This window comes from Mastigoproctus giganteus, chromosome 6 (assembly GCF_048544385.1).
Source record: "Mastigoproctus giganteus isolate SK-2022 chromosome 6, ASM4854438v1, whole genome shotgun sequence".
NCBI classification, from domain to species: domain Eukaryota; kingdom Metazoa; phylum Arthropoda; class Arachnida; order Uropygi; family Thelyphonidae; genus Mastigoproctus; species Mastigoproctus giganteus.
This window is the reverse complement of record NC_143580.1, coordinates 119,033,332-119,056,484: the sequence shown is the minus strand read 5'-3', so window position 1 is coordinate 119,056,484 and position 23,153 is coordinate 119,033,332. Positions and strand designations below refer to the sequence as shown.

At 38.5% G+C, this 23,153-nt stretch overlaps 1 protein-coding gene across 1 annotated transcript in view; it reads right to left on the bottom strand.

Moving 5' to 3' along the window:
* Positions 1–23,153, bottom strand: part of LOC150084535 (SID1 transmembrane family member 1-like) — a 222,965-nt gene that overhangs the window by 103,997 nt on the left and 95,815 nt on the right. Inside the window, exons 6-7 of the mRNA XM_090376278.1 lie at positions 20,582–20,658; positions 2,566–2,612 (exon numbers count right to left, since the gene is read on the bottom strand). Of these exons, the coding sequence (XP_090232404.1) occupies positions 2,566–2,612; positions 20,582–20,658 (124 nt within the window). The remainder of the gene's footprint in view (positions 1–2,565; positions 2,613–20,581; positions 20,659–23,153) is intronic.

Genomic DNA, 23,153 nt, shown 5'->3' with positions numbered 1-23,153 from the left:
GTATTTATAAATAATACTGATGATGGTATATGAAGCTTAATGTCCAAGTTTGCAGACGATACAAAGGTTGGCAGGGTTGTTAAGGACGCTACTAACACTATGCTTCTGCAACAGGATCTGGAAAGGTTGAGCAGATGGGCTGAGAGGTGGCAAATGAAGTTTAACATTCACAAATGTAAAGTACTACATATGGGAAACAGCAACCCCAAAGCAATGTATCAACTCTGTGGTACTACACTGACAGTGGTAGAGAATAAAAAGGACCTGGGGGTAATTGTGCAGGCAGATATGAAGTTCTCTGAGTAGTGCAGACGAGCTGCAAGAGTAGCTCATGGTGTCTTTTCTAGCAGGGATAAGGAGGTGATTATTCCCTTGTATAAGGCAATGGTCAGGCTGCACCTTGAGTACTGTATACAGGTCTGGAGGCCTCAGTTCAAGAAGGATGTAGAGCTGCTGGATCGAGTACAGAGAAGGGCAACAAGGTTAGTGAACGGAACGAAGGGTTGCTTTTACGAAGAAAGGCTTAAGTTTTGCAAATTACAGAGTCTGGAGACTAGGCACCGGCGAGGTGATCTGATAGAGGTGTACAAAGCCTTGAATGGTTTGAGCATGCTCAATGCTGATGGGATACTGCCTCTTGCTCAGAATAATCACCTGAGAGGGCATAAATTCAATTTGAGGAAAGACAGATGTAGGATAGATGTGCGGAAATTTGCCTTTAGTCAGTGGGTAGTCGGTTGGTGGAACAGTCTTCCATCCCTTGTTGTGGAAGTTGATAGCCTAAATAAATTTAAGGCTCAGCTGGACAGATATTTCGAACAAACGGAGGGGTGAAGCGGAAGGTTTTTTTTTTTTTTTTTTGTCTGATGCTGCATAAGCTTGCTTTCTTGCATCATATGCCTCTACTAATGCTAATGCTAAATTCATACAGGGAATGTGTCACTATGGCTTTTTCATGAACAAATTGGTGAATTGTAAGATTTAGTTGGTTAACTAAATCTTACAACCACTATTCTGCATTCAGTGTTGCCCCATGTTGTTTCATAAGAATTGTGTATGATTACCAAAATGAGAGAAATTAGCTCTTTCATTTTTGGGTTGTGTGAATTTTAAATAACCCTATATAATGTGTTAAATTTCAATATAGCTCTGGTCAAACTTGTTCCATGTTTGGCCAATATCAGCCAAATGGACATTGGACGTATAATGGAGTCCTAATTACAAGATAAATAAATGGCCAGAGATCAGGATGGTTCATTACTGAACTACATCATTTTGAAATGCTTCATTTATTTTCACATTTCTTTTCATGCACTGCACATTAGAGATGAAAAATAAAATTAAGTACAAATCACAGAATTGTTTTAAAAATTCTATATTTAATGGCAAAGCCATAGTTGCATTGTTTTTTTCTCATTTTCTTGTGAAAAGCTACATTAGAACAGTAATGCAACTAGATTCAATCAAGCTTCAATCTCTGGAAACTCAGCGAACTATTCTTGATTTAAAACTGTTGTACCCTATCTTCAGCACCTCCGTAGCCAGGTGGGCAGGAGCAGCAGTGCGTAGCACACACTTCTTGATTAGACCGGGGTTCGAGCCCATGACCACCAAATACAGAGGATGTGGAAAGGTCAGGGAATGACCACCGCATATCCCCGGAGCAATATGGCTTTAGTTGCTAATGCTCCTAAAAACCAAATAACAACAACCATATCTTTGCTGGTTCAACCTACCTACCTACCGGATCTTCTATGCCATATTGACCTTCACACTCCAGCGGTGGCTACTAGACAGAAGACTACATTCCACATTGTAACTCTAGATTAGAGATATCCAGGAACTCCTTCTTCAAAAGAACATTGCCACTCATGAACAAGTTTGACTTGGATATGGCTGTGAACAAGAAACAGTTTCACAGAACTATTTGGAGTTGATTCACTGATTGACAGATGAGTTCTGGGCTAAAGATGTCCTAATTAATTCGTGTGTGTGATGATGATGATGTCTCCTGCAGCAACCTGCTCTCTGCAATTTTTCATGGTGCTGGACTTGGCATCATGAATATCTTTTTTATTTCCGCAAATGGGACTTTTTCCGTTTGAATGAACTTTCATTGTACAAAGTGTATTATTTTTATGTTTTGTAAATCTTTGTTCTGTTATCTTTTTTTCTACTCTGTTATACACTTTAACTGGTCACATGCCTGTTGTGTATCTTATATGTTAAAAATAAATAAATAAAAATAAATAAATAGATGAGTTGAATCTCACATTGAAACCACATAAAATGCTGAGTTCTGTTATTCATGAAGCATTGTATTATTCTGCGTCTAGGCGATAGCAGATTCTTTATTAAATAAACTGTTGTTATGCCACAAGATTCTGAACGTACATTATTTCATTATGAAATACTTTGTATATTAACAAAAAAAATCACAAACTAATGTTCTTCTTCTGTCCTTGCAGCTTTTAATTGACTTCTAAATTAAAAACAAAAAATTATTTCTCCACAACTATGAAATAATAATTAAATTTTCATAAATTATTATCCCAGAATACTTACAAGGACCAGTTGATACAGTTGGCAAGAATGAGAAGTACAAGTCGATCCTTTTCATTAATTAGAAAAAATAATAAATATAAAATGTTACTAAATTACTACATAAAAATGTAAACAAAATGATTACTTTTCTTATAAAATTAAGATCACAATTAAAAGCAGAAAAAATTTAATTAAATAGGATAAAGAGGGTTCTTCGTTCAGTTTACCGCCTTTTTTTTAAATACATTTAGAAGCCAGAGATTTTAAAATCACAAAAAAAAAAGAAAAAAAAGTTGTTTTTTATAAACCAAGCAAAATACTTATTCAGAAAAAACTACTGAACTTCTTTTTATTAGATTTTTGAAATAACATCATCATCATAATCTAAAATCAGTCCTCTGGACTAAAAAATCAACAAAAGGCTTTTAGCCCAAAGGACTGTTTTAGATTATGATGATGTTATTTCAGTAACCTAATAAAAAAGTTCAGTAGTTATTTTTTCTATTACAGGGTTATAAGATTATATTAAAATATAAATCTTATTAACCCTCTAATGTTTACTTGGCACCATTAATTTTTACCCGGAATATCTGTTTAGGTAACCTCACTTCTCCCACTCTTCCTACATGCCATACCACTTTATCCCCTGGTATTTTCTGCCGTGAAGGGAATTTGTCTCTTACCAATGTACACCTATATTCTAATTTTGGTAGGACAAATAAAGATTTATTTATATTTGCTTCAATCACTTTTGATTTGATATTAGTTGGTTAACTAATATCTAGTGGATATCATCATCATCATCATCATTTTTGGCTAATTTCACTTTTGTACAAATAAATTTGTTTAAAATAAAAAAATTTGCTTATTTTGTTGTCTATTTCCATGTTTAATCTTCCAAGCTGTCAAATTTTGACTTTCAAAAAGCTAGAGTCCAGGCGTTTGTAAGACGAAGGAAAACATAAAAATTTTTTTCCAAAATAAGTGAAAATCGAGAGGTTTTTTGCAAAAAAATAGGAAAAAAAAAAAAAGAAAAAAGATTTTTCAGAAAAAGTAGGAAATTTTTTGTAAAGTCCACATTGCACTAGAAATTAAATTTCACTGATAACATAGACATTTTATATTAAAATAAAAGCATAAGAATGTTTATTAGTACAGTATGCTTTCAACATTAGCTTAGCTAGAATTTTTTTTGTCTGTGAAATTGTTTGGATATTCTATTAGGTATCAACTGGCTTTGATTGCTTCCAGAAAGGCATTATTAGTATTATGGGGGGGTGTTCAACAAAAAAACGATTGTCATTTCCCCCCATGTTGTATCCCTTATTAATCATCCATATTTTTATGGTCCTTTTCAAAGTAGTCCCCATGCACTTACTTCAACAGCTTCCAGTCATTCTTCAAAAACATAAATTTGTGCATTTAAGAATCACCTCTGTTATCTTTACAAATTCTTCTAACAACTGGAAAAGTCTTCTTTAAAGCTTCTTTAACTTTGTAAATAAAAAAATAAAAAAATCACAGGGTACAAGGACAGAGCTGTAGGGTGGATGAGGATCGCATCTGACATTAATGCTGGATAAGCACTTGGCGACAGTACGAGTGATGTGAGGTCTCACATTGTCGAGATGCAGCATCCACCTAGCTGTATGCAGTTGTCATCGCTTGCAATGAATGTGATCTGAAAGTGTGTAGTTCTATAGTAAGGTCCCATAACAGTCATATGACATGGCACAACATGCTAATAAACCATTCAATATAAAAAAAAAAAAATTTTTTAAAAGACGACGGAATAACCTTTCCTGCAGAAGCCACAACTTTTGCTTTTTCATTGTTGGCAATGATACAGACTTCCAAACAGATTTGCTGCTTACTCTCTGGGTTGAAATGATGAAGCCATGTCTCATCTGCCATTATCACTTTGTGCAGAACCTCATCATCTCCAATAACCATCCGTTGAAGCTCCTGACAAACCTCCATGCAAACTTGCTGCTACCAAGGTGTGAGCAGCCTTGGTACCCAGCTATTTGGTTATTTGGTTATTATTGTTATTTGGTTTTTTTTTAGGAGCATTAGCAACTAAGACCATATTGCTCCGGGATATGCGGTGGTCATTCCATGACCTTTCCGCATCCTCCGTATTTAGTGGTAACGGGCTCGAACCCCGGTCTAATCAAGAAGCATGTGGTACGCACTGCTGCTTCTTCCCACCTGGCTACGGAGATGCCTCTTGGTACCCAGCGTGCACAAATGCATGTCATATGCAAATGGTCACAGAGAATACTATACATGCCTCCTACTGATATTCTTAACATCACCAGTCAGTTGCCTTACTGTTATATGGCGATCTTCTCTCACAATTTTGGTGATTATGGGTTCGGTGGTGACAGCAGTGGTTGGAGCTCCAGTACTGCTGATTTTTGTGATTAAACCACCTGCAAGCTGTACTATTATGTAAGCATAGATTCACCATAAGCCTTTTATAAAATCTCACTCTTCAGCTGATGTTTTCTTGAGAGGGAAACAAAATTTGAGAGCAGCATACTGTTCTTCGCATGTCATGTCTATTGTTATGTAGGCATAACTGACCAGGCATAACTTTACTGATCATATTTGTTTGTTATTTGATTTTTAGGAGCATTAACAACTAAGGCCATATTGCTCTGGGAATATGCGGTGGTCATTCCCTGACCTTTCCATATTTGGTGGTGACGGGATCGAACCCCGGTCTAATCAAGAAGCGTGTGCTACGCACTGCTGCTCCTTCCCACCTGGCTACGGAGGCGCCTACTGATCGCCTCCGTAGTAAGTATGAGACAATTGAGCAGTTGCTATGAATTTCCTACTCTTCAGCTGATGTTTTCTTGAGATAGAAAGTTTGAGAGCAGCATACTGTTCCTCACATGTCTTGCCTATTGTTATGTAGGCGAAACTGAACAGGAATAAACTTTACCAACCACCAATGTCACACCATGCAGATGAGTTAACTTCACATTTGCTATTGATGCAGCTTAGCCAGAAATAGGAAGCCATACGATTGTTCATGAAAAATTACAATCATTCTTTATTGAACAGCCCTCATAGTAGTAGTAGTGCAAATAATGCAAGAAAGCAAGTTTATAAAGCAACAGTAAGAAAAAAAAAAAAAAAAGCTGCCCCATATCACCCATCTATTCTCCAAAATGTTTGTCTAGTTCTTCACTGAATTTATTCAAACTACTGATTTTGACAACAATAAATATAAGTTTGTTCCAACAATCAACTGCCTGCTGGTTGTAGGTAAACCTCCATAATCTATTCTGTATTCAATTTTATATTCATCCTTCTTCAATTTGAATTCATACACCCTCATGTGTGAGCAACAGGAAGAACAATGTCAGCATTGAGCTTTCTCAATCCATTAAACACCTCAATCAGATTATCTTGCAGGTGCCTAGTTACCCTTTCATTTCTTCACTAATCTTGTTACCCTTTTTTGCACCCATTCCAGCAGATTTATATCCTTCCTAAAATTAGGCCTTTTTGGGAAGGATATAAATACAGTACTGAAGATGTGGCTTAACCACAGCCTTATACAAGGCAATGGCTTAAACATATCTTGTACAATAAGATAATCATTCTCCTTATCCCTGTTAAAAAAGTTCCTGTGTATCATTGACGAAACTATGAGCTGTCTTGGCAGGCCACCTGCATTTCTCACAGAACTTCAATACCTGACTGCACAATTACATCCAGGTCTTTTTCATTTTCCACTATCCTTTCATATGGAATTACCCACATTCAGTACCCTGCATTGTCAATGTTCAACTGCCATTTCTCAGCCTATGTGCCTAATTTTTCTAGATCTTGTTGCAGTAGTAATCTTGATCACTATCACCCCCCCCCACTGTAAATCTTTGTGTCAACTGCAAATTTAGACATTAAGCCTGATGTACCTTCATAAATATCAACAATAAATATAGAAGACACTTAGAAGTTATAGTATGTCTTAAAGTACTGTTTTATTGGACTAAATTCAAAAAATAGCAAGGGCTTAATTTTTCAGTACTCACCTTCTGTACTGAAAAATTAAGCCCCTGCTATTTTTTGAATATAGAAGGCAACAATGACCCCTCAGTGACCCCTGGGGGAATCAGCTAATAACATCAGTCCATGAAGAGCAGTGTCCACTGATAACTACTTTGCCTTCTCCCACTGAACCATCCCTTTATCTATAGTCCATAGCAGTAGCTTGCTCTTAATGTTACACTGCTCCAATTTGTATAGCAGTCTTTGATATGCAACAGTATCAAAATCTTTTTGTGAAATCCAAGTACATAATATCAAAAACTATTTTTTGCATCCAGTTCCTTTGTTACTACATCATGGTATCCAACCTGATTGGTCAGACAAGATTGCCCCTTACCAAATCTATACTGTGACTGCAGTATAATTGCCTGTCACATTTTGACCTATTTTACTGCACAAGAAGTGCAGTAAAATAGGTCAGACATATGTCAACATATAGGCTTGATCATGCAATTTGCATCTGCATACATTACTCAAAAGGACTGCAGGTAGTTTTAGTGCAACTGGGTCATGAATGTGATTTTATGCTAATTTGATCCAATTAACTGTTAAAATTTCAAGTAACATACTGTTGTGTATTAGACAGAACTGTATGTTACGTACTGTAACATATGGTCCTGTCTAATACACAACCCACTGTCCACAATGGTCAACAACAGCAAGTACGGATATACTCTGAAAGAAGGGAAGAAGAATCTGTACACCCCTCACACCTGATATACACAGAGAATCAATTCCAAATGCTACTCTGGATCACTGAAGGGTTCAGCACTGATCAGGATGCAGTTTGTCCCAGATAAACACAAGAACCATGGACTGCATCAAGGACGTAGAGTTGGTTGAAACTACAAGCTGAAGACCGGTGAAGATATGGAAGACATGACAGAGAGATCTACAATTATCTGGCGATGATGGAGGCCCACCAGTTACAAGAAAAGGAAATCACGGCCTGACTGACTGAGAAATACTATCAGAGACTGAGGAGACTGTTAAAATCAAAGCTGACTGGTACGAACACTGTCACAGCCATAAACACTTATGCAGTCCCAGTACTAACATACTCCATCATGATAGTAAATTGGACCAACACCAGGGTAATGATTACCAAGAGTTGCCAACAGCATCTGAAATGGGCCATCAGGGGACTGACCATAACCCAGAAGGAAGGAGGGAGGTGATTGCATGACCTCATTGAACAAGAGAAGGCAATTAAGGACCTTCAGGATACTTCCAGCAAAAGTGTCAATTTAGCAAGCCATAAGAAAGATAAACAAATGGTGTACAAAACAAAACCTTAACAAGGAGACTCTATTCACACAGAGAGAAGAAAGAAAGAAAGAAAGTTGGGCAAAGAAGGCACTCCATGGCAGACAGTACAATGACCTCCATCGTGACTACATAGATAAGACAGCTTGTAACAAATGGCTCACAAATGGGACACTCTTCTCTGAGACCAAAGGAATTGTGCTCGCCTATACAGGAAATATATCACCAAGAAGCCAGGAGTGACACATGTCGATGAGGCCTAGTCCCGTCCCAGAAACAATCCAGTACATCATCGTGGATGCAGGGTGATCACCCAGATAGAGTACACTCACAGACATGACCAGGTAGTCAGGATAATACATTAGAAACTAGTGCAAAAATAAAGAAAGTATATTAGAGAAATTATTAAAGAAGGTGTCTAGTACAGCTTGAGGTTTGTATTTGTAATACAAATAGGCAGTACTAGAGACCCCTACTCACAAACTATACCGGGACTGTGCCATAATAACAGACAAGATTATCCACCATGACAGATCAGACATAAACCCTCATTGCCAAGAAAGGAATAGCTACCTATCTGATCTGCACAGCAGTGCCCAAGACCAGCAACCTCCAAAAAAACCTATGAGGAAAAGATCAGTAAGTACACAGACCTAACATAGGTCAGAAAAATATGGCATAGGGAACAAGTAATGACCATCCCAATCACTGTATCAACCACTGGTATGGTGCCAAAGAGCCTCCAGCCTCCATAAGAACATAGCAGCAATAGGTCTGCTATGTTCAAAAAAACACTTACGTGGTACTCTAAAAAGCCACAATTCTGAACACATATAGGATAGTAAGAGTTCCCCGATCAACAGTAATAATAATAATAATAGTAACCGTACACCATCCCATGCACTTGGTGGCAGTACCTGTTATGGTTAAAAAAAAAAAAACATTAAGGAGGGATAAAAAGCTTCAGCTTGCATCCAGTGGTACACTACCACTGAATGCAAGTTGAAGCTAAACAAGTCCACCTCCATAGATTAATGATGATGTCAAAGAGAAGTAATGAACATAATGCACTGAGTGCAGCACAAGATAAGTCACTTGCATTCAGGCCTTAGGCAAAGGGGTGCAGAAAGTTGGAGAGTCTCCTAAGGAAGGCAGTGGAGCAAGTGGCACTGTCCCCCATATGGCTACCACAAAGGAAGGGCAAGACCATACAACCCAACCAACTGGAAATGATTTCTGTGCAACTGCACTAGTGACCACCCAGGAAGGAAGAAAACAGCAATGCATGAAGTGGAGTATTGAAATGAATATGTTCATCATGAGAACAAACTACAAAGTAACCAACCTAGAGACCGATTTGACAATGTACAGGACGAGTGTATATATATACGAGTAAACAAGTGGTTGGAACGATTCCCAGATGTTTGGGTCACTGAACAGCAAATGGCAGACCAGAGAATGACCATTGTCACAGAGAACCGGATAGCTTGTGCAATCTTGGAAAAAATCAAGCAGGATATGAGCAACCAACTGAAAAGAACAAAGAATATGGAGAACACAGAACCAGATGAGGAGGAGGAGCAATAAATACAACCAAGAGCAACTGAAGCAGAAACAGATGAGGTTACGATATCCAGAATAGAAGACGAGTGGAAGAAAGCCATAACAGAATTCAATGGAATTGACCCCATCAAGACCCATGCCATACCGAAGCAGATCTAATAGAATCCTGTGGCAAATCACAGACCACCTCAACTGGCAAATAATACTACATTAGGCTCACAACAATGGTAAAATGTTAAAGGCTGTCCACATAGTAGTATACTGTTCTGCTGTAACAGGCAATAGGATCAACAGAAGAGAAGCGAGACACCAGAAGAAACAAACAAACAAAAAAAAAAAAAAAAAAAAACACAAGAAAATACATGCATGGGGGAAAAAAAACTTTGGCAGAATACAGAAGATTTAAGGGTCAAGATACGTCAATGATATATCAATGTGGTAATAGGCATTAGAAGTTGATTGAAAAAGTAAAGAGAATCCTCAAGAGAGAACATCCACAGCAAACACGAGACCAAAAATCAGAAAATAACAGAATACTTAGACATGATAAAGCAGAACCTCCTTGCACTCAAGACACTACACCTTTACAAAGATAGCGATCAGAGAAGTAACAGAGGAAAATAAACAACAGTGTATTTGATGAAAACCAAAGTTCCTTCTACAGAAGTACTGAACAAGATGGGAAAGATTGAGGAGTTCTGGGTCAACTTCACTGGGATGGGAAAGATTGAGGAGTTCTGGGTCTTACTTCACTGCCCATATTGGGCAGTGAAGTAAGACATAACATCCAAACCATCTGGACAGAACTGGAACAAAATAAAATTAAGGATGTACAGGAGATAACAGAATGGAAGATTTGGGAGGAAGAAGTACAACAGTCAATCAGAGTCTCACAACTGGCAAACCCCAAGAATAGATAATATCCACAACTACTGGTACAAGAAGTTCATGTGCACACTAAAGGGCAACTAGCAGAGCATGTCACGTGGATGACATGTCACCCAGAGACAATCCCAGAGTTTCTTACACAAGGAATCACACAGATGAAGACTAAGGACAAAGATACAAGAAACCCTATGAAATTCAGGCTGATCTCCTGTCTCCCAATGATGTACAAGGTCCTGACCAGCTGCATAATTAAGACATGGAGAAGCAGAACATTATGGCTGAAAAGAAGAGATGCAAACGGATGGGCAAAGGATGCAAGGAGCAATTAACCATTGGTACCACAGTTATAGAGCAAGCCTAGAAGAAACACCGCAACCTGTACATGGCCTGTACTATATCAATTTCCGCAAGGCATTTAACTCTCTACCACAAAGGTGGCTAACAGAGATGCTGAAGATTTACAAAGTCAATCCGGCAGTGACAAACTTCCTAGAAGAAACCAACTGGAACAACTCCCACGGGAGATGCCCAGAGCTCACCGAGGTTTTGTCTAACACTCAACTTGCTATCCAACATGCTCAAAGCAATTTAGAAGTGACTCCAGCAGCTACTCTGTATCACTGAAAAACTTGGCAACGATATCAGAATGGAAATTGGCCACGAGAAATTCAAGACCAACTGATTCAATCAGGAGACGTCAGCTGAAACTACCAGCAGCAAACTTGTAAAGAGATCAAAGCCATGACCGGGGGGGGGGGACTACAAACATCTGGGATGATGAAGGCTCAACAGCACAAGTAGATCAAGACCTGCCTGACTGAAGAATACCATCAGATACTCAGATACATGCTCAATGCAAAGCTGAATGGAGGGAATATAGTAAAACCATAAACAATGGTTTTACTATATTCCCTACTATATTTACTACATTCCTTTCAGTGCTAACATACTCCTTCGGAACCATAGATTGGACTAACACCAAGCAGGAGGATATTATGAGAAATATAAGGACAATGATGACCAAGAGCTGGCAATATTACTCAAGTCAGCCAGAGAGAGACTGACAGTGTGGAAAGGAGGAAGGGGCTGGACAGACCTCACCTAGCAATGGAAGAAACTGATAGTGCTGATAGTGAACCTGAAAGATTACTTCCAGAAAAACACAGCCTCACTCTACCAGGCCATAAGGAAGAAAGTCAAGCCACATACCCCACTCAACTTAAATGAGGAGACCCTCTCGCTCAAATAGAACAAATAAAGCTAAAGAGATGGTCAAATAAGACACATTGTGGCAGACATTACTATGACCTCAGTCAAGACCACAAATATAAAATGGCTTCCAATGCATGGCTCATGAGCGTGACAATCTTCCCCGAGACAGAAGGATTCCTGCTCACCATCCAAGACCAGGCAATCAACACCAGAAACTATAGAAAACAAACTGCCAAGGAGGCCGGAGTGACAGATGACACATGTAAATAATGACACCTATGCTCAGAAATTATCTCAAATGTCATTGCAGGATGCAGGGAAATCACCCAGGCATGACCAGGTAGCCAGGATAATACATCAGACGTTATTAAGGAAATACCGGTTGATTGCAGAAAGTGTACCATTTTACACTTTCTGCAATCAACAGGTAGAAAGTGTAAAATGGTACACTTTCTGCAATCAACTGGTAGAAAGTGTACCATTTTACAAATATGAACTCCATACCATACTAGAGACCCCAACCCACAAGCTGTACTGGGTCTGTGCCAAATGCCAATCCACAACAGACTACACATAACCCTTGTCGACAAAAAGGAAAAGGCTACCTATCTGATAAACTTAGCGGTGCCCAACACTACCAACCTCCAGAAAACCAACAAGGAAAAGATAAGGAAGTACACAGACCTAAAGCAGGAGATCAAAGGGATGTGGCATATGCAACAGATAGCGACCATCACAATCATTGCGCAAATCAATGGTATGGTGTCAAAGTCGCCTACACAAGAGCATAGAGGCAGTTGGTCTCCACAAATACTACTTGTAGGTGTTCTCTGTACAGAGAATTCGAGAAAGTTACAATCAGTACAGTCAGAGTTCTTCGACCAATAGCAAAACTGGACATAACCACCCTGTGCACTTGGTACCAGTTCCTGTCCTCCCCATCAAAGAGAAATAATATAACAGCAACAACAACAATAATAATAAACTTCTAGCATTCAGCAAGAGACCTTGCCATTACAGGGAGGGTGCCCAGAGGAAAACAATAAAACAGGATATTTGATGAAAATCAAAGAGCCTTCTATAGGAAATTTGGACAAAAGGAGAAGGAAGGCAACAGACCTCCCAAACAAAAGGTACTCAAGGAATTCTGGGGCAACCTGCAGAGCAGTGTAGTTAGCCATAAAAGTCATGCCCCTGGACAGATCTAGAAAGGAAGAAGTCGATCAGGAAATCCCACAACTGCAAACTCCAGGAATAGATAACATCCACAACTATTGGTACAAGAAGTTCAGCTGCAAACACAGGTACATAGCAGAGCAGTTCATCCAAATAATAAGGCACCCGACACAATTCTATAGTCACTGACTGAAGGAATCACCAGCCGGAAGGACAAAGACACTGCAAACCTGGCAAAATACAGACTAATCACCTGTTTCCCAACAATGTACAGGATCCTGACCAGCTGCATAACTAAGATCCCACTACTTGGAGAGCAAGAACCCCATAGCTGGCTGATAGAGACACTGAAGATCCACAAAGTCAACCCGACACTGAATACTTCCTAGAAGCAAACATGGCAAACTGGAGGACCACCATCAAGGTCAAGAACGTCATGACCAGACCAATAACCATCAGAAGATCATCATTATTCTTCTCTTTCTTGATAATTCCCTTTTACTTCTCTCTCTCTCTCTCTCTCTCTCTCTCTCTCTCTCTCTCTCTCTCTCTCTCTCCCCCTCCCTTAGGGTTACTCGGGAATTTTTTTTTGGCTGGTGCAGCACAAGCCTCAGGCTTCCTTGCACCATATAGCTAATAATAATAATAATAAAGAAGAGGAATCTTTCAGGGAGATGCCCTGAGCCTACTATGGTTCTTGTCTATCACTCAACCGGTTGTCCACCATGCCCAATAACAGCAAGTATGGATATACCCAAAAAAAGAAAGGAGGAAGAACCTCCAAACTCTCTTTAATTGATGTGCTTGGATGACATGAAAGTCTATACTGAAATTGAGAATAAACTCCAACAGCTACTCTTCTATATTGATTATATATCTTCTGTATAAATTGCATCTGAAATCAGTGCTGAACTCAGTCATCCAAAGAGTTCAGCACTTACATTAGGATGCAGTTTGGCTTAAACAATTGCAAGACCCAATGATTACATCAAGGACATCTAGTTAGACAAAACCACCAGCTGAAGATCAGTGAACAGATTGAAGCTAGAGTGAGTGAGACACACAAATATCTGGGGATGATAAAGACTCACCAGTCAGAACACAAGGAGATCAAGGACCACTTGACTGAGTAATACCATCAGAGAGTGAGAAGCCTGCTAAAATCAAAGCTGAATGGTAGGAACATGGTCACAATCAAACACTTTCACAGTCCCACTATTAACATACTCCTTCAGTATCATAAATTGGACCAACACAGAGCTCGAGAAGATAATGATATTGACCAGAATAATGTTTAAGAGCCGCTAACACCACCCAAAGTCAGCCATCGGGAAATGACCATAGCCTGTAAAGAAAGGAGGGGACTGCATGATCTCATCATATCATGGCCTTATTGATTAAGAATCTGTGCGATTACTTCCAGAAAAACACAGCAACAATCTACCAAGCCATAAGATAGACAAATAACCCAAAACACTTTACCCCAACCACACTAACACAGACAGAAGAAACAAAGTCAGAAAGATGGGTGAAGAAGACACTCCATGGTAGACACTACAATGGCCTCCATCAATGCAACACAGATTAGATGGCTTCCAATGCTTGACTCACAAAAGGAAGGCTCTTTCCCAAGACTTAGAGGGGAACAGGTATCCTGTGTGTTATCAGACACTCAGCCTAAAACACTGATGGATCCAATATCTCTATTACAGAAGATTTAGGAGAAGTCCGGTTGGCCTGCCTCCCTAAAATCCACTCATGCACACCTTCTCGATGGTAAGCCCTGTTACGTCACTTAGGTGGCAACGAACGTGTAGAGTGGTTCTCTTCAAGACGCCTGGTCAGCGTGAAGAGGAAAAGACCAAACCCTCCAGCAATGAGAGCACAACAATACAAATGGCCCTCAGTCCCCAGCAGCTTTCACTCTCCCTCTTACGGCAGCGAGAGGATCAGAGTGGAAGCAGAGGGTGCTAAGAATCTCTGGGTACGACCAGGCTGCCATGCACGGAAATTGAACTTGGCCTGTTATAACGTACGATCACTCATCGGTGAAGACAGGATATTACAGCTGGAAAAGGAATTAGAAAATGTGAATTGGAATATCATCGGTTTGGCTGAAACAAGAAGAAGAAATGAATCACTTATAAGTTTGTCAAGTGGAAATCTGCTGTACACCAATGGAAACAATGAAAGGAGTGAAGGTGGAGTTGGGTTTCTGGTCCATAAAGATTTTAAAAACAACATTTTGGAATTCAAAAGTGCATCACCAAGGGTGTCAAGACTAATATTCAAGATTTCTAAGAGGTATAAGCTAAAGATTATAATGATTTATGCACCAACATCGAGCCATGATGATGAAGAGGTTGAAGAAATGTACACTGAAATTGAGAGTCTTCTAGATGAGCAGAAAACCCACTACACTATTATTATGGGGGACTTCAATGCTAAGGTTGGAAAAAGGCAAAACAGCGCAGAAAGAGGAACTATAGGAAATTTTGGAATTGGTGAAAGAAATAAAAGAGGTGAAAGACTTGTAGAATTTGCAGAATCTCAAGGACTGTCAGTAATGAACACTTTTTTCAAGAAAAGGGTGAACAGAAAGTGGACATGAAAAAGTCCAAATGGATTAACAACTAATGAAATCGACTTCATCCTCACTAACAGAAGATATATTGTGAATGATGTTACAGTCCTGAATAAGGTAAATGTTGGAAGTGATCACAGAATGGTAAGATGTACACTTGATATAGATGTAGGAAAGGAAAGGAAAAAACTGACTCGAGTAAATAATACAAAGGTCTTTGAAATAACAGAGGAGGAGAAAAAGCAGTATGTACTGGAACTTAAGAACAAGTTTGAGCTTCTGCAGACTGCTCAGGACCAAGATATCGACGAGGAATATTACAACTTTCTGAAAGTGATAAAGCCCAAGAAACCTATAGGGAAACAGAAATCCAAAGAAGAAAAAATTAGTCAAGGAACACTTGTCATGATGAACCAAAGACGACAAATGAAGAGCAAGAAAAACACTGACAGGGAGAAAATTGAGTATACTGAGTTATGCAAAGCCATTAGAAAGAGACTCAGAGAGGACATAAGAAGATTTAACACAAGAAAAGTAGAACAAGCATTAAGGGAAAACAAAGGATTTAAATCAGCAGCCATGAGCAGTAATACAGAAAGACAAATGATACTGAAATTGAAGAATAGCAATGGTGTACTTATAAACAGCAGAGAAGGCATAATTCAAATAGCAGAAGAATACTATAGAGAATTATACAAGGAGCGAGGGAATGATACCAGCAGTGGGGAACATGGATTGCAAAGTAGCAACACATACGACATACCCGATATTCTTCCTGATGAGGTAGAACATGCATTGAAGAAAATGAAGAATCGGAAAACCCCAGGGGAAGATGAAGTTACTGTAGAGTTGTTAAAATTGGGAGGAAGAGACATAACAGAAAAACTGGCAAGGCTCTTCACAAAGTGCATTAGAAAAGGTGTGATGCCTAAGCAGTGGAATAATGCAATCATAGTTTTGCTGCATAAGAAAGGAGATAAATCAGAAATTGGAAATTATAGATCAATTAGCTTGTTATCCCATATCTACAAGTTGTTCACAAGGGTCATTACTAACAGATTAGAAAGAATACTTGATGAGAATCAACCGAAAGAGCAAGCTGGCTTTAGGACAGGATTCTCAACTATGGATCACCTTCACGTAATATCACAGCTAATGGAGAAAGCGAATGAATATAAAACACCATTATGCCTGGCATTTGTGGATTATGAAAAGGCATTTGACTCCATACAGCATAAGGCAATGTTTCGGGCACTGGAAAGACAAGGCATAGATACTCCATATATTATGATTTTGAAGAAAATATATGAGAGTGCTACATCCTTTATTAGACTAGACAAAGACAGTAGCAAATTTAAAATCGAGAAAGGAGTTCGACAAGGAGACACAATATCTCCGAAGCTGTTTACTGCTGCCCTTGAGGAAGCTTTCAGAAGATTAGACTGGTCGCAGAAAGGAGTCAATGTGGACGGAGAGTACCTAAACCATTTACGATTTGCAGATGACATTATGGTCATAAGCCACGATCCCAAAGAATTAGAGGAAAATCTTAATCAGTTATGCACAGTTAGTAAGGATTTTGGACTAAAGATGAATATGGCTAAAACAAAAGTAATGATGAACAAGTATGCTACGGAAAGGGAAATAATGATTGAAGGAGCAGTAATTGAAAAGGTGGAGTCATATACTTATCTGGGACAAGTTATTAGCTGTAATAATGATAAATGGCTGGAAGTCAAGAGAAGAATAAATTTTGGATGGATAGCATTCAGGAAATATAGTCACATACTGAAGAGCAATATCCCAGTTTGTCTGAAACGTAAAATAATGAATCAATGTATACTCCCCACCATGACTTATGGAAGTGAAACTTGGGCACTCACCAAAAGAATGGAAGAGAAGCTAAGAACTACACAGCGAAGAATGGAACGAATTATATTGGGAATCAGACTGTTAGATAAGAAGAGAAACACATGGATTAGGCAGCAAACTCAAGTAAAGGACATTCTTATCAAAACTAAAGAACTAAAATGGTCTTGGGCAGGACACATAGCTCGAAGACATGATGACAGATGGACTAAGAAAATAACAGAATGGTACCCAAGAGGAGCTAGAAGAAAACCTGGAAGACAAAGGCGGAGATGGATAGATGAAATTCATGAGTTTTTGAGTAGTAAATGGATGGCCAGTGCTCAAAACAGAAGGAACTGGAAAGTTGCTGGAGAGGCCTTCATCCTGCAGTGGATTGAAAATGGCTGATGATGATGATGATGATGATTCCCAAGACTGAAAGATTCATGCTTGCCATCTAAGAACAGATAAACAACACCAGGAACTACATCTCCAGTGACCCAGGAATAACAGATGACACATGTTGTAGTAGTGGCATGTGATGCAAGAAAGCAAGTGCCGCTTATATGAGCTTATGCAGCATCAGCCAAAAAAAAAAAAAAAAACACACCATTCCCTCCAAATGCCTGTCCAGTTCCTCCATAAATTTATTCAACCTATCAACTTCCACAACGACAGATTGAAGTTTGTTCCAGCAATTAACCACCCGCTGCTAAAGGCAAATTTCCGCATTAATTTTAATTTATGCCCCTTTAGGTTCATAATCTGAACAAATGGAAGGATCCCATCAGAATTCAGCGTGCTCAACCCATTCAAAGCCTTATGCACCTCAATCAGATCACCGTGCAGGTGCCTAGTCTCCAGCCACTGCAATTTGCAGAACTTAAGACTCTCTTGGTAAGAGGATCCCTTCATTCCCCTCACCAATCTTGTTGCCCTTCTCTGTACACGCTCAAGCAAATTGACATCCTTCCTAAAATGAGGCCTCCAGACCTGTACGCAGTACTCAAGGTGTGGCCTGACCATTGCCTTATACAGAGGGACAATCACCTCATTTTCCCTGCTAGCAAAATTCCTGTATATCATTGACAAAACCCCATGACCTGCCCTGGCAGCCTGTCTGCATTGCTCAGAAAACTTCATATCTGACTGCACAATTACTCCCAGGTCTTTTTCATTTTCTACCACCTTAAGTGTAGTACCACACAGTACCCATATGCAGTACTTTGCATTTGTCAAGGTTAAACTTCAGTTGCCACTTCTTAGCCCATCTACCCAAATTATCTAGATCCTGTTGCAGTAGCACACTGCCATTACTGTCATTAACAACCCTGTCAACCTTTATATCATCTGCAAACTTCGACATTAAGCCTGATGTCGAAGTTTGCATCATTAAACATCATCAATATCATTGATAAATATACAAAACAACAGTGGACTCAACACCGAACCCTGTGGGACTCCACTAATAACATTAGTCCACGAAGAACAGCACCCATTGATTACCACCCTCTGTCTTCTCCCACTTAACCATCCTTTTATCCATTGTCTTAATACCATTCTGCTCCAATTTGTACAATAGTCTTCCATGCGCAACAGTGTCAAAAGCTTTCCTGAAATCCAAATATATGATATCAAAATTATTTTTTGCATCCAGTTCCTTTGTAACCACATCATAATATCTTATCAAATTTGTCAGACAAGACTTTCCCTTAACAAACCCATGCTGTGTCTGAATTATTGCTGCAGTCTTGTCTAGATGATACTGCAATGCATCTTTAACCAGTGACTCCATTATTTTACCCGGAACAGATGTTGATGTCCCTTTGCCTCAGAAACAATCCAGCACATCACTGCAGGATGAACACACAGATGGAATATACTCACAGACACGGCCAGGATAATACATCAGAAGCTAGTGTAAAAATATCAGCTGATCAAAGAGCATTTAATGTATTAAAAGTATCAGCTTCATGTCATACTAGAGACCTGTATTCACAGACTATATTGGAACTGTGGCATAATAACAGACAATATGATCCAGCACAACAGACCAGACATAACCTTCATCAACACGATGGAAAAGGCTATGAACCTAATTGAATGGGATATCTGCACGAAACCAGATGACTCCCTGCCCCCGTATTAGTTTGTCATTATTAATAACAAATTAAGTTATACACACAATGTGTTACATTTCAGGCACATTTGAGACCCACTTGTTCCTGCTCATGGGTGATGACCCTCCTATATGCACGCATTATTCATCACAACTTATAGTTCGACATATTCTGTTAGACTGTTCATATTATTCCCTTATCAGAAATGCTACCTTCCTCTCTCTGTCTCAAATGCAAGAACCTTTATCACTAACCTACCTATTGGGAAACAATGCTAATCTGGATGAGCTTTTCACTTATCTCAAACAAATTAGACTTTATGAATGTATTTAATACCAAATAAGGCAAACTCTGGTACCGTTCCAAATATTTGAACAGGCGCATTTTGGCCTCAGTTGCCCTTGTGCCAACAAAACTTCTACACCACCACATTTGATTTCTTTTCTCTTAGTAATAAAAGTCATTGTTTTCACATCACTGCACACCCCTAACAACATAATATTCACTCAACATTTTGCAATACTTTATAATCACAGTGTATGAAATGCAACACACATTTCACATTCTATCATAAACAAATTAAACAATTGTAGGGGATTGTGATTACAATCCCCTACAGCAGTGATTCTCAAAGTGGGTGCTGCTTACTCTTTATAGGGGTACCGCGACGTCAAATTTAGCATTAACTTACATCGTGGCCATCCCTACAAAAGGTGGTTGATTTTCATGCAACTGTGTAAATTAGAAGTCGTCATGAAATAATTGCTGACTGCATCAGTGTTTATGTACATATACGGAACAGCCGAGCTGTCCGTCTCATACACTGTATTTGAAATGGCACCACCTTACAAAATATTCTGCCAGCGTCCATTGAAACCAGTGCTGGGGGTGCCGGGAATTTTTCATAATGGATTTAGGGTGTCTGCACATTAAAAAGTTTGAGAACCATTACCCTACAGTATTTACTGGATCTTAAAGGCAAAGCCAATCATCAGGGATGACATCTACGCACACATAAAAAAAAAACAAAAAAAAAAAAAACAAACTTAAAACTGATAAAGTGTCCACCTGTAACTGTTTGCAAACTTTAATTTTGTCTCCCCTAAAAAAAAGTTTTGAAGGTAAAAACTTGGAATAAGATTGAAGTAAATAATTATTCATAAATAAATTACACTACCTTTAAAATAAAATTCATAAAATTATCATAACTTGCAAAAGATATTCTCATGCAAGTTATGATAATCATAAAGTTAAAAAAAACAAAACAAAGTATAAAAATATAACACAGAAATATAAACAGGATACATACCACATACATAGGCCGTACAAAGTGAATAAATAGGTCATTCAGAAAGGTGTGATACATTCGCCTGAAAATGCCAAGATCTAAAACAGAAACCAAGAAAGCAATAAAATAAATTAATAATTTTTATAAAAAATCAAATGTTATTCACCAACTTTGCCCATTAACAATATATTTGCATATCATATAAATATCATATTTTCGTTTAAAATGGAAAAGATTAAATAGGATTCATGCCTAGAATAAGTATAATATGTCCATTTGCAATGTTGGTTTGTAACCAAAATTTGCATAAAAAATATTTAAAGCCTAGTGAACAGTTTATTAGAAATACTATAAAAAACAATAATAATAGCCAGACATTTTTTTTTACTAAAAAAAAAAAATACTCATTTAATAAACTTGGACACAAAGGATATATAGTAAATATTCCAAGCCCGGTACACTTTCAACAGTCAAGTATATATGGTGATAAGATTGACTTTTGAGAGCTGCTAAGTGAAATTTATTATTTTTTTCCTTCAGAATCAGCAGTTATTGCTTGTGATTATCTGATGTATTGGCAAATCTGCTATTTACTTGGCCTTTGAAATGATTCAAAAATGAAAATCAAATTCTGCCACTAAGGCTGTTGTATAGAAATAAGAATGATATCAATGTATTCTTCAATGTAATTCTGTAAGATGAAATCAGTATTAGCAGTGGGTATTGGGTTCTCTTAGGATAAAAATCTTACTAAATTCTATGGTTACTTTCCTGAATGTTTCCCATTTACAATTTGGTAATGTCATCAGTTGATTCTACTTAAAAGAATTTAAAAACTGTCTAAGACCACTGCAGTCACCTCTATGATTGAATATCTTTTACCCCTGACAGTACGTCATATTATTATTCTCTCTCTCTTCTCCCAATACATTTTTCTACATCCCACGATGGGTACTGATACCAGGTTGATGGGGTGGTTTTAATGTCCAGTTACTATCATTGGTTGATGAACTCTCTGACTACCCAACAGGTGTATAGTATAGTGGCTTTCTAGAATTCCATGTAGTTGTTCTATGAGGCTTACTGCTGCAAGATTTTGTGTGTGTGTGTGTGCGCGCGCATGTGTGATTTCTATGGAGGTTCTTTGGCTGCATGCAGGGGTTCACAAGGTTTCTTTGTTTAGGGATTTATTAGGCCATAGTGTGCTATACACATGGTAGACTCAGATAGAGCTAATTGCAAAAAACAGTACTTTCTGATACAGTTTTTTGCAAGTTTGTAACTAACTAAAGGAAGTGATATACTTTAATCATTTTGAGAAAGGTAAAAATGCTTGAGAAATTTGTTCCATTATTCAAAAGCAAAGTAAGTGTATAAGGGTTTATTGTTGTGGCTGGAGTGCAAAGATTCTGGCGTTCTCTTGTATATTTTGTGCATTCAACAAGAATGTTTTCACTGAAAGCATAGTGTTGCAGTGATGACACTGATCTGGTGGTATCTCTCCTCTTAAAACATAACCATAAGTGATATTTGTGCGACCTATTCGCAGTCTAGCGAATATTACCTCCTGATGTTGGAAGGTTATCGCTCAAGGTTTGGCTTGATACTTAGAAGCTTATTGTTAGGTTGATTTTCCCATGATAACTGCCATCGGCTCATGCATTTTAGCATTAGTAGAGGCACATGATGCAAGAAAGTAAGCTTATGCAGCATCAGCCAAAAAAAAAAAAAAAAAAAAACACTCCCATTTCACCCCTCCGTTCGTTCCAAATACCTGCCCAGCCCAGGCTTAAATTTATTTAGGCTATCAACTTCCACAACAAAGGATGGAAGTCTGTTCCAGCACTCAACTACCCGCTGGCTAAAGGCAAACTTCCACACATCTAGCCTACATCTGCGTTTCATCAATTTGAATTTATGCACTCTCAGACGATTATTCTGAGCAAGAGGAAGAATCCCATCAGCATTGAACATGCTCAAATCATTCAAGGCTTTATACACCTCAATCAGATCACCTCGCAGGTGCCTAAGTCTCCATACACTGTCATTTGCAAAACTAAAGCCTTTCTTCATAAGAGCAACCCTTTGTTCCATTCACTAATCTTGTTGCCCTTCTCTGTACTCATTCCAACAGCTCTTTATCTTTTTTAAAATGAGGCCTCCAGACCTGTATATAGTACTCAAGGTGTGGCCTGACCATTGCCTTATATAAGGGGATAATCACCTCCTTATCCCTGCTAGAAAAATTCCTGTATATCATTGACAAGACACTATGAGCTACTCTTGCAGACCATCTGCACTGCTCAGAAAATTTCATATCTACCTGCACAATTACCCTCAGGTCCTTTTCATTCTCTACCACTGTCATTGTGGTACCACAGAGTTGATACGTTACTCTGGGATTACTGCTTTCCATATGTAGTACTTTACGTTTGTCAATGTTATACTTCATTTGCCATCTGCTCAACTTTTATAGATACTGTTGCAGCAGCGTACTGTCATTAGTCTCCTTAACAACCCTGCCAACCTTCATATCGTCTGCAAACTTGGACATTAAGCTTGATATACCATCATCAATATCATTTATAAATAC